Source organism: Garra rufa, chromosome 1 (assembly GCF_049309525.1).
Source record: "Garra rufa chromosome 1, GarRuf1.0, whole genome shotgun sequence".
Lineage (NCBI taxonomy): Eukaryota > Metazoa > Chordata > Actinopteri > Cypriniformes > Cyprinidae > Garra > Garra rufa.
Window position 1 is genome coordinate 76096403 of NC_133361.1, and position 12245 is coordinate 76108647.

Consider the following 12245-nt stretch of genomic DNA (forward strand, 5'->3'; position numbering starts at 1 on the left):
CACTGTGGTCTCCTTAACACTGCTGTGTTCTTATTTTCATAGTCAATGTAATCCAGTAAGTGAACGGATAGTTTCAGCCGTTATATAACATTAAAATACCATCTTATGCTTGGTGTTTCCTTTTTAATTTTAAGAAAGCTTGAGGTGCAGTTAGTTATTTGTCAATGTGTGTTTTATTTATAACATGATATAGGTCAATAACATGCTCACCAAAATACCAAAATGTCTCTCGATGGCAAATCTTCTATTGGTTTTAGTTCAATAAACCAGTAGTTATAATCAAGAAGTTGCTTACATTTTAAACACAATAATATTTAGTGTTTTGTTCTTTCATCAAAGAGTTCAAGCACATTCTCCAAGCAGCTCTCAGCGGTGTTTTACTACTAAATGTTTCAGCGTTTTGAGCGAATCAGTTGAAATAACGCAATAACTCACTCATTAAGTGACTCACCTACTGGTAGTTTGCTAGTATGTCTAAAAATATGAACCCCCAACATTACTTATTTGTAGATTCATAAATGTATTTAAAACATTCATCTCATAACATCATTTAAAGCAGTGTAAGTGTTTAATCTAATTGGTAACAGACCAGTGGCGATTTCTTTAAGACTGCAAGGGAAGCTCAGTTTCCCCTATAATGTCACAAAATTAATGGTCAAATTACGTACTATTGTATTAACATTTTATTGACTAAAAATGCGTTAGAAAGCGTTCATCTCAAAGACGAGTTCGTTCAGAATCAGTTAGATATAGCAGGTCGGCTGACTTGATTTTCTTCTCATACATTCCCGTAGCGTCACAGTGCATTTCCCCATTGAAGCCCAGCGTCCATTGACTTCAATGGGGCTGCTTTGAACGTTTTTTTTTTCAGTGCTTTGAAACTAGACGGTCATTGGATAAACGCTGCGATTATGTCCCGCCCACGGACGCTCAGCGTCTCTGGGGGTGAATGAGGAGTGGGCTGGCCTGGACGCTGAGCTTCTGCGTGATGATTGGAGGGTCTGTCGAAAGATTGCATGTCCTTTTGACTGACAGCGATTTTGTCCTATAAGGAATCGCTGAAGCTATTCGTTCGCGCTCTCTGCGCTCAGTCCCATCGTGGATTTCTCAAGTTCAGTCGAAATAAAAACTGCTGCAACCTATTTCTTTATATTTGCTTGGCGAAATTGCTTGATTTTCATCATACATTTCACACAATTATACACCACATTCCTTGTTTCACTTTTACAGAGTTTAATATTTTTTTAGATCATTCATTCATATGAAACTGCACACGAAAAGTCACTGGAAAAGACGCCTAGCTGGTACAACAGGGTCACAGACCATTTTCTTGAAAAGGAACGTAGGGCAGAATTTACTTTTAAATAAATAGACAATTTTATGATGTAGAGCGAAAATGAGCTTCCCCTATTTGACAGACCAGTAGCCGCCACTGTAACAGACCAATAGAATTTATCGATAAATTAATCATTTAAGACAGGGCTATTCAATTAGATTCATTTGAGGGCCAATTATCGAGCTGAAAATTTGAAGGGGGCCAATGGGATGGGGGCCGTCCCGATCTCTTTCTAGGGGGGGCTATACAAATAAATTGAAATGCACTAAAATCAACTAATATTACAACACCAACATCTATAAAAGGTTAACATTAGTGCTGTCTGTCAATCAATTTAAAAAAGCACGCGTTTTTCTGTAATTAATCGTGATTAATTATTTCAATAGTCAGAATTTCACACTGGACCTCCAAATTTCTACCAAATTAAGGAAGAAACAACAAAGTATATTTTAAATATGTGTTTAATGGCATTTTTTTTTTTTTTTACCAAGTAGCCTATTATTAATGAAGTATTGATATCAGTACTGGTACTGGTGTCTTTATTAAATGAATTTTCTCTCAGTTTTACATATTAATTATGTCCATTCAACATTACAGTATAATTGAAAGCCAATATTTTCAACATTTAATAGGCTCTGAAATATATAACAACTTTTAATTTAGATGATTTTCCTTTTTTTTCTTTTTTTAATTTAAATATCTACACATGAACTATAAATTGTTTATGCGTAAACTACACAGATTATTATTGCAATATACTGGATATAATTGTGATTTGATGTATTTAAATTTTTTTACATTAGTGTTTGTTTACCACAAAGTATACTTTGGCCATCCAAAATACATTGGATTATAAGAGCTTTACGTGCTGGAAATGGTTGTGCAAAATGTTTTAAAGTCTTGAATTTCTCTTTCAAAAGGTTGTACAATCCCTTAAGTGAATACTGTAATAACATTCAACTATGCTTAAGTTGCCGTTACTTCTGGTTTTCTGACATACCTCAGCGCTTTTTATAACAGAATTTGATTTATTCTCAATAGATTTTGCAGCAACCTTAATTCATTCTATGCGAATTCCAACACTTCTCACTGGATCTCGCAGCACTGTGCAGTTACAGTGTTGCGAAATCAACTTTGGTTCCCGGCTGTTCTGAGCTCGGACAAGCGTGTTTGCGTTGCGGTCCGAGCTGATAAACGGTCCGCGCTGCGCAGCTCAAAGGTGGCGCGCTTTGGTTTCTCTTTCGTTTCGTTTGCCGTTTCATGTTTCTCATATGAAACAGAAATAGCAGCGCTTATGAGTTGAACAACGCGGTGGTCGCGCCAGTGCGACCCCTCACAAAATTTAGTCGCACCGGCAGAAAAATGTGGAGCCCAACAAGTGCTTATTAAATCTGCCGTCTATTGATGTTGCGGTCTCCGGTAGATTGTTGTTGTTCTTGGCTCTCTTGCTTTTCTTTTTTGGCTGGCCCGGGCCAGCGTTGCCGCCTAGTGGACAAACTAATTAGTGCCAAAACAATTCAAGCCAGTTGCGCGTACTTCTCCCTCGGGCCGGACAAAGATGATTGGCGGGCCGGATTGGGCCCGCGGGCCGCCAATTGAATAGCCCTGATTTAAGATGAAAGATGATGCATACGTTTCAAAAATAGGCCTTTATAGAGGTAAATACAGAAATGAAGATTTAAGAATGTAAAAGCTGATGAAACACTGATGAAAATATTGCTTCAGAAAAGATTGTTTACACCAAAAATCTGAATGATGTGGTATTTTAAAGAGATATTTTGTGGAATATTATCGGCTAATATGAAACGTTCACTGAATATTGTAGTACTATAATTTTCTACAGCAATGACATGTTTTCTGTTTAGACTAAACGTATTAAATATTACATATAGGTGTGTGATGTGTGGTGTTTTTCCATTAGAGGTCTTACATTTCAAAAATACTGGTCTGACACAGCCATAGTACGCTGTGTGGAGATCCAGCAGGAGGAGGAGTACAGGGATCTGGTTGACTACTTCTTTCTCTCCATCTCTATCTTTTACTCTGACACTGGGTGCACCTAGAAACTCTTATATTTCTATTAGACTTACTTCTCTCACATTTGACTAGCTTTGAATTTGACTGACATCTTTAATTCGACTTTGACGTGTTACTGCCCACAAAGAGGGATGCACCTAACGTTTAGCAATAGAGGTCGACCGATATATCGGGCCGATATTTGCTAGTTTTCCAGATGTCCAGATGTCAGTAAACGTTATTTTTTTCAGCATGGATCTTTCTTAAAAGCACGAGTGATTAAGTCTATATAAGTGTGCAGCGATGTGAAGATCAGCTGTTAAAATGAACCATCCATCCATTCATCATATGATCATGCAAAACTAAGAATTAGAATAATTGTAAGAGGACGATCGTGTGCGCTTTGATAAATCAGAGAATCAGGTGCGGGTGGGTGGCAGGCAGATTACACTATTGCCTGATTTTGCTTTATTTCATCTTCAAAAGTAAGATTTTGCTCTTTCTTGTCATCAAAAGTATTCTGAAACAAGTCACAACTGAGCCGCTGTGCAAAGGCTCATGTTATGGCAATATCTGAATCATGGCATTTATTCACTATACAGCACGGCCTCAAGTACCTTATTGCTTTTATAAAACGGTTACCACACAATAAAAATATTAATATCAAAAATATGTATTCATTCATTCGTTGTACGTTTTCATAAAGTAAAATCATTAACTGCCTTCCGCTGTGAAAAGTAGTCCCTAACTGCTGCAGCTGTGTTTACGTTGCTATGGGTGGTTGCTAAGGAGGTTCAATGATACACAAAACCGTTGAGTGAAGCGGCCATAGCAGTGCCCTATCATGAATACCACACAGCTGCTGACCAATCAGAATTGAGGAATGGAACTAACCGTTTTATAAACACTAGACAGAATACAGTACCTTGGGTAAGTCCTGATATTTTACAGCTCCTAAAAAAGAAGGCCTCTTCCTTGAAGGCATACAGATTATTAAAAACATCTGAAGCTAAGCTTACTTTCATACAGTTTAGAAATAAGTGTAATTTTGAATTATACAAAGCAAAACAGTCTTATTATGAAAATCAAATTAGCCGAACAGTTTCCAACCCAAGAACATTATGGCCAACATTGAAATCAATAACTGGTGAAAATAAAATTAAAAATAATAATAATTTACAAATGTCTATAAATGGTATTCTTCTTACTGATCATGATAAAATTGCTAATTCTTTTAATGAGTGTTTTATTGCATCTGTACAAGAATTATCCTCTAGATTTACTATTCCTCTGTCTCTCACATCAGTACCAACATTATCTCAGCAATTCTCTTTTTCTGAAATCGTACACAATGATATAACCAATATTTTGTGTTCTCTGAATGCTTCTCATGCTTGTGATAGAAATAATTTAAACATGACTCTTCTTAAAACTCATGATCATCATTAAATCATGTGGAAAACGGCCCAGATCACCCCGATGTTTAAATCTGATGTTCCAATTAATATTTCCAACTACCGTCCAATTGCAATTCTCCCAACCATTTCCAAGTTGCTTGAAAAAATATTATATAATCAACTAATTAACCACCTTGAAAATAATAGCCTGCTCAGTGATTGCCAGCATGGCTTTCGACCCTCAACTATGTCGGCTTTGCTGCTTCTCACTGAGCAAATACGTACATCTCTAAACAAGGGTCAGATTACTGGAGTTGAATACATAGATCTTCAGAAAGCTTTGGAAACAGTCAATCATCAAATTCTGTTAAACAAACTTCTTTCTCTTCATTTGTCATCTTCCGCAATAGAAATGTTTACATGGTATTTAAGTGGCAGATGTCAGATTGTAAGAATCGGCACAGTAACATCACAGCCACGAGTGTGTTCTATGAGTTCCTGAGTTCCACAGGGCAGTATTTTAGCTCCTTTACTTTTCCTTATGTATATTAATGATCTTCCTTGTGCTCTGAATTTTTCTAGTTCTTTGCTATATGCTGATGACACTGTTATTTTTCTTTCTGGTTCTAATATCGACACAATTAATTACAAACTTAACACAGATCTGCAGCATTTACATAACTGGCTGCAAGATAATCATTTAACACTTAATGTCAAGAAAACACAATGCATGTATTTTTATTCATCTAGGAGACAGTTATCCATATCCAATTCTATTACTTTTTCTAATCAAACGCTTTCAATTGTATCAGCATATAAGTATTTGAGAGTCTATCTTGACTCACATCTTACTTATCAAGAACATGTTCAAACCCTAACCAGAAAATGAAAATCAGTTTTATACTGAGCCAGGCCCGATTGTCCTTAATCTTTTCCTGTTTTAAAAAATAAATAAATAAAATAAAATAAATAAATCTCCATTTAAACACAGCGGTGTTTCGTTTATGAATGAACGTGCGTTTTTAAACGAATCAGTAAAATGATTCAATTTCCCATTCATAAAGAGAGTCATTTGCTTTATTCAGGAATGAATCAGCTGTTCGAACGAATCAAATGAATGATATGATTCAGTAATTAAGTGTCTTGCCGCCATCTGCTGGCAGGTCCTCTCAGTTATATAAAGCATTTAAAAATTCTGTATTCAAAATTTTATTTAAAACATTAAAGTTTCAGATTAATCTCAAACTTTTAATCTCAAACTCTTAAACTTTTATGTAAACGAATTAACAGTTTTTATTCCATGGAATGTCTGGATACTGGATTCTGATTGGCTGGCAGGTGTGCAGTAAAACCGTTTAATGCACAGGTAGTTCCAAGTCAGTTTAATCACCGTTCTATATTAATGCGCTGCTTTAATTGATGCACGCAAACACACACACAGAGAGAGAGAGAGAGAGAGAGAGAGAGAGAGAGAGATACACATACATAAACTTCTTGTCAGCGTTTGCCTGCGATTAAAATATCCTAGATACTAGATCGCTACATTATATTCCTCATCAACGGGGTGGTAAAGCTGCTGTTTTTGAATGAATCGTTGTTTGTAGAGAGAGACGCACAGCATGCAGGCAGGTAACGTTACGCACACACACAACTGTCATCTCTCTTGCCTTCACACTCTCTCTTGGTCGATCGATAATCTACTGAAACAAATGCTATTTTTCATTCAAATAAATGTGATTTTACCGGACTATTTAATCTCTGAGTCTGATTTGAAGCAGGCAGAATGCTAGAGCTGCGTGTCATAACTGACGAAAATAACCGTCTTTTTTATCCATTCAGTCAAATTTTGCGCTGCAAATATCAATCCTAGTTTTAATTTGTCTATAACCATGGAATAAGCGGGATAATCAACGGCTTGCCGTGCGTTAAAGGATTTAAAATGCACTTCGCGTCAGGCGGTTATTAGCCTCCACGTCGTGCATTTATAATCCTTTAACGCACGGAAAACCGTTGATTATCCCTTACTTATATTATCTGTTTTATATATTTAATACGGTCACACGTTATATTAGGTGGCCTTAATTATTATGTACTTAAAGTACACTGTACTTAATGTGGTCATATTTGATTTGTTTGGTTAACTTTGGTTAAATCTTTTATTATAATACTGTGCAGTGCACAAAATCAAGATCCGAAAGATGGTTCATTGTGTTCATTGTTCATGATGTTAAGTTTAGAAATGATGTGCATCCACTTATTATTAGTGTTACATTTTAGCATGCAAATAAAGGGAAGAACTTCAAGATATCGGCCCTAAAAATCGGCCAAAAAAATCGGCAGCACATATCGGCTGACCCTGACCTCGAACCTCATTACCTCATTACCTATCGTCATTACAACAAATGTAATAAAATCATTCTTGCTGAAATTGCTCAACTGCAATACACAATCTATTCTCTGCTCTAGTTTTACTCGTCCATGTCTCAGTCTGCCGCTGTCTAAACATCGATTATGAAACTGGTTCCACATGTGTATCACACTAATGTACATACTATATTTCCTACAGCAAATCAAAAAAGGTATTAATAATTATGAAGGCACTATAAAGTATGCCTATAGAAATAAATGATGCTATTTTGATGCCATTTAACGACTTTTAAGTCCCAGTCACATCATGCACCATTACTGTCTGATCAATTTAGTCACACAGCATCGTCTTTTAGTTTCACTCTCTCTGAAAATCCTGCATCAAACTGTGTCTTGTTTAAAACAAATATGTGATAAAATGAAGCGAACAAACCACCAGATTCTTACAGACGAGGTCAGAAACTTTATTAAAGATAAAGCAGCTTGCCTTCAATATAAGCTGCTTTTAGACTCTGTGTTTTGAGAATGTTTCTTTTCGTAAAAGTACAGTGACCTCTTATGTCAAAAGCTAAAGGAAATTTGATTTCTCAGCTCATATACCACCTGTTTTACTACTGGTTTGATCAGTCACTACAGTCCTTCTGAAGCAGAGTCAAAAGTGAGAGTGAGTGTGTGTGTGTGTGTGTGTGTGTGTGAGAGCGAGAGAGAGAGAGAGAGAGAGAGAGAGAGAGAGAGAGAGAGAGAGAGAGAGAGTACATACATTTGTGTAGTCCTGCTGTAATTCTGGATTCTCCTCCATGATCCACACTATAAAACACACACAGAGTCATATTATTATATTTTCAGTTATGATCTTGGCTTCCAATGATTATAAAAACAATATAATCAAGATAAAACAACATGTTAAACCATGAATTAAAAATTCTAGCAATATTCTAGAGCTTAGCAACATGCAAAAGGAAAATAAGCTGAAATGTTTTTCACAGAACCTTGCTAAAGCAGCATGTTACAATGGTGAGGGAAAAGCTGATCTCTGTATTGCGTGTTATCACAACCATACGGTTTTAAAAAACAAAACAAAAAAGAACATACAGCCCATGATCACAACAAACGATTGTTAGTCGTCTACATTGTCATCTGAGGAGATTATGAAGATTAAACACGTGTTTTTGTTTAACTCTGAAACATAAGATGTGGAATTGTCTGTTTTTGCTATTAAACAAACTTTTGAGATAGATCAGGAAATTAAGAAAGAACATTTATATTCTGCTTATTTGTTTATTCAAGTCAGTCCACAGGAGTTTGTGCACTGTAACCCTTGTAACTTAATCTACATGAAAAAAGTAAAATGGCATGCATTGGCTAACTATGTCCATCTCATCATTGCATGAACATGAATTAACAAGCTGTAATGCTGCCTGATGATGTTGTAGGAGCCATTTTTCTAGTTGTAATTTTCTTTCACGCCACTGGAGGGTGTATAGTGTATTTATGCTCTCAGATTAACTCAGAGGCTGTGCGCCGAAGAAGGTCAAACAAACTTTTTGACCGTGATGAACTTGGACTAATCATTGTTTCATTTTGCTGTTTGATTTTTTTGTTTGATAAAAGAAATAGGACAATAAATGGATTGGTAAATCCAAAGTTTCAAAGGTATGAACATTGCATTTTGTTGTCGATAAGTTCAAGAACTACGCGTCAAAACCAAAGATACGATGCGCACCTACAGATGTAATTGTGATATTTGCTGAGGTGGATGCTGGGGTCTTATCTATCGGATTGCAATGTCTATCCTTTTTGTTAATTAACATTACACACAGTCCACATCTAATTATAGTGAAGCCAGTCGGCGTGGTAGACAAGGCTCACATAGCCATAGGACACTACACTGAAAAAAATTGCCTGTAGAATTTAAAAGATTTTCCTGAAAATGCTAATAACAATCCTGTAAAAAATTATGTTAACTGCTGTAAAATGAATTACAGTGTAATGCACTATATCTGTCAGTATTATGTACTGTTCTTTTCTGTTTTTCCTAGTGTGTTTCCCCCTGTGTTTCTAGTGTATTTGGTTTGTTCCGTTGTCTCCTCCTTTTGGTTTAGGTTTAGTTGGTTTAGTCATGCCCATATTTGTACAGATCTGGCAATTAAAAATGCGTCTATTTTCACGCGGCAGCCTGCAATTCGGCACGCGTCCTACCGCAGCGGCTTTTTTTGATTTTTTTACAACGTTGTTGCACTTCATATAATATCCACCAGGTGGCGCAAGGAACAACATTCTGTAGCCAAACACCATGGCCAGCTCTAGGGGGCGTTGGTCACAAATACCAGTACAATAGTTCAATGATTCCTCTTTCCTGAAATTATGGTTCAAACCAATAGCAAAAAGATAGCCTATTCATAAGCAGGTGCAGTTGTATTGTTGTTTTGTTTTCTTTCTTTGTTTTCCTGACGAACATTTATTAGACTGCATCGGAAATAGAAATGTTAATTTCAGTTATTTTATTTTTCCAACCGACAACTGACGTAAACCGCTAAATTCGTTTTCAGGGATTAATTATACACGAGCAAGAAGCAGCATAAATATCAGAACCTCACGCGCAGAGCTTATGCACAGAGAAAAACCCAATAAACCTATATATAATAATAAATAAAATAGGCCCATATAAGAAATATATGTTTTTCTTTTCTGAATGAATAATAATTTAACAAATTAATAAGTAGCAAGCCTGTATGCAGAATTTTAGGCAATTTCTGTGATGCGCCCTTAAACCAGCATCTTGTTTCCATTATTATTATTTTTTTTACAAATATCCTGCACATCTGGGTTTTTTTTTATTGTGATTGTACACAAATAACAGAAATATGTAAAATAGCATAGTTTTGAGCAATGCCGTACTCTTGAACGAGTATTGTAAGCTGTATCCACTTAATTAAGGGGAAAAAAATCAAGTGATCCTGACGGCGCCACAGGCAGTTAAATAACTCAACAACTTTCACCTTCACAATAACATACATTATATATTTCAGCGTTTTAAAGCAACATCAAATTAAGATATGCATGTTTAAGAGGTAGTTCCTCTTTTTCTTTTTCTAAGATACACAATTTTAGATACACTGACAATTAATTTGAGTAGAGACAAATAGAAATGGGAAGGATAAATATAAACTACAGTATTTTTGCGATTTTGGCGCTTAGAAATTTATTCTAAGCGGGCCGCGGGCGAATAATATAGTTAATATAGCGCGGAGCGGGTGGATGCGGAATAAAACCTCGTGGAAGCGGGACTGGAAAAGCACTTTGTTATATCCTATAGACTATTTAGATACTTCATCATCAAGCAAAAATTTATTCATAAGCAGGAGCAGTTTTATTATTATTTTCTTTTCTTTTTTTCCTGATGAACTTTTATTAGACTGCATTGAAAATAGAAATGTTAATTTCTGGGGGGGGGGGGGTTTTCCAAACGACAACCGACGCGTTTAGTTATTAGCCTATTAACGACCAGATTGTGTTAAATTACATTTAAATTTAAATTGAAACGTGGCTGTGTCACATTAATAACAGCTAAATTCGTTTTGAGGGGTTAATTGTACACAAGCAAAAAGCAGCAGAAACATCAGAACGTCACGCGCAGAGCTTATGCACAGAGAAAACCCCAAAAAATCTGTATGTAAAATAAATAAAAATGCCCATATGCGAAATATAATTTTCTTAATGAATAATGATTTAACAAAACGAAATAAAATAAAATTAATAAGTAGCAAGCCTATATGCAGAATTGTAGGCAATTTATGTGATGCGCCCTTAAACCAGCATCTTGTTTCCATTTTTTTTTTTTACAAATAGCATACACATCTGTTTTTTCATTGTGATTGTACACAAATAACAGAAATATGTAAAATAGCATAGTTTTGAGCAATCCCGTACTCTTGAAGGAGTATTGTAAGCTGTATCCACTTAATTAAAGGGGGAAAAAAGTGATCCTGACGGCGCCGCGGGCAGTTGAATAACTCGACAACTTTCACCTTCAGAATAAAATACATTATATATTTCAGCGTTTTAAAGCAACATCAAATTAAGATATGCATGTTTAAGAGGTAGTTCGTCTTTTTCTTTTTCTAAGATACACAATTTTAGATACACTGACAATTAATTTGAGTAGAGAGAAATAGAAATGGAGAGGATAAATATAAACTTGATAGAGTTAAAAATTAATTAATACATTTATTATTATTATTATTATTATTATTATTATTATTATTAATATTTTGATTTGTTTTTGCGATTTTGGTGCTTAGAAATTTATTCTAAGCAGGCAGCGGGCAAATAATATAGTTAATATAGCGGGAGCGGGTGGATGCGGAATAAAACCTCGTCGAATCGGGACTGGAAAAGCATTTTGTTATATCCTATAGACTATACTTCATCATCAAGCATGGGCGTCGGAAGCAAAATAAATGTAAAAATGTAAAAACAGAAAAAAATACTTTAGTATATGCCATTTTCTGTAGTCTGGTGCCTTTTATTTAATGTTTTTACACAATGCAAATAGGCCATATTTACAAATATTACAAAAGACGACTATTGTGCACCTCCGTGAAGTTGGCACCCCATAAAAAGAAATAATGACCAAAACTATGCCATTCGTTAGTGCTACGTTTGTGCTGATTTGTGCCGCAAAAACGAACGTTTGTGCTGGTTTGTTGTTTAAGATATTAAACATTATTTTTTGACCATATGACGTCACTTTCCACCCCATGTTGTCCAAATCGCTCCAAACCGGCGCAGTTCGTTTGTGCTCGATTTGTGCCCGTTTGTGCCATTAAAATAAACACTGTATCTGTTTTCCTTCCCTAGATATAACCAAAATATTTTCGGGGCTGTGACGTCACTCTCCACCCCAGTTCCTCTAAATCACACAAAACTGGTGTCATTCGTTTGTGCTCGATTTGTGCCCGTTTGTGCCGTTGAAATGAACGTCAAATATATTTCCATTTCTTAGAAATAACAAAAACAATTCGGGGCAGTGACGTCACTCTCCACCCCATGTCGTCCAAATCTTTCCAAACCGGTGCAGTTCGTTTGTGCTCGATTTGTGCCCGTTTGTGCCGTTAAAACAAACCTGG

At 35.8% G+C, this 12245-nt stretch overlaps 1 protein-coding gene across 1 annotated transcript in view; it reads right to left on the reverse strand.

The window, feature by feature from the left end:
• Positions 1-12245, reverse strand: part of LOC141320134 (NACHT, LRR and PYD domains-containing protein 3-like) — a 60982-nt gene that overhangs the window by 20396 nt on the left and 28341 nt on the right. The window contains exon 9 of the mRNA XM_073833290.1: positions 7877-7923. Coding sequence (XP_073689391.1) covers positions 7877-7923 — 47 coding nt within the window. The remainder of the gene's footprint in view (positions 1-7876; positions 7924-12245) is intronic.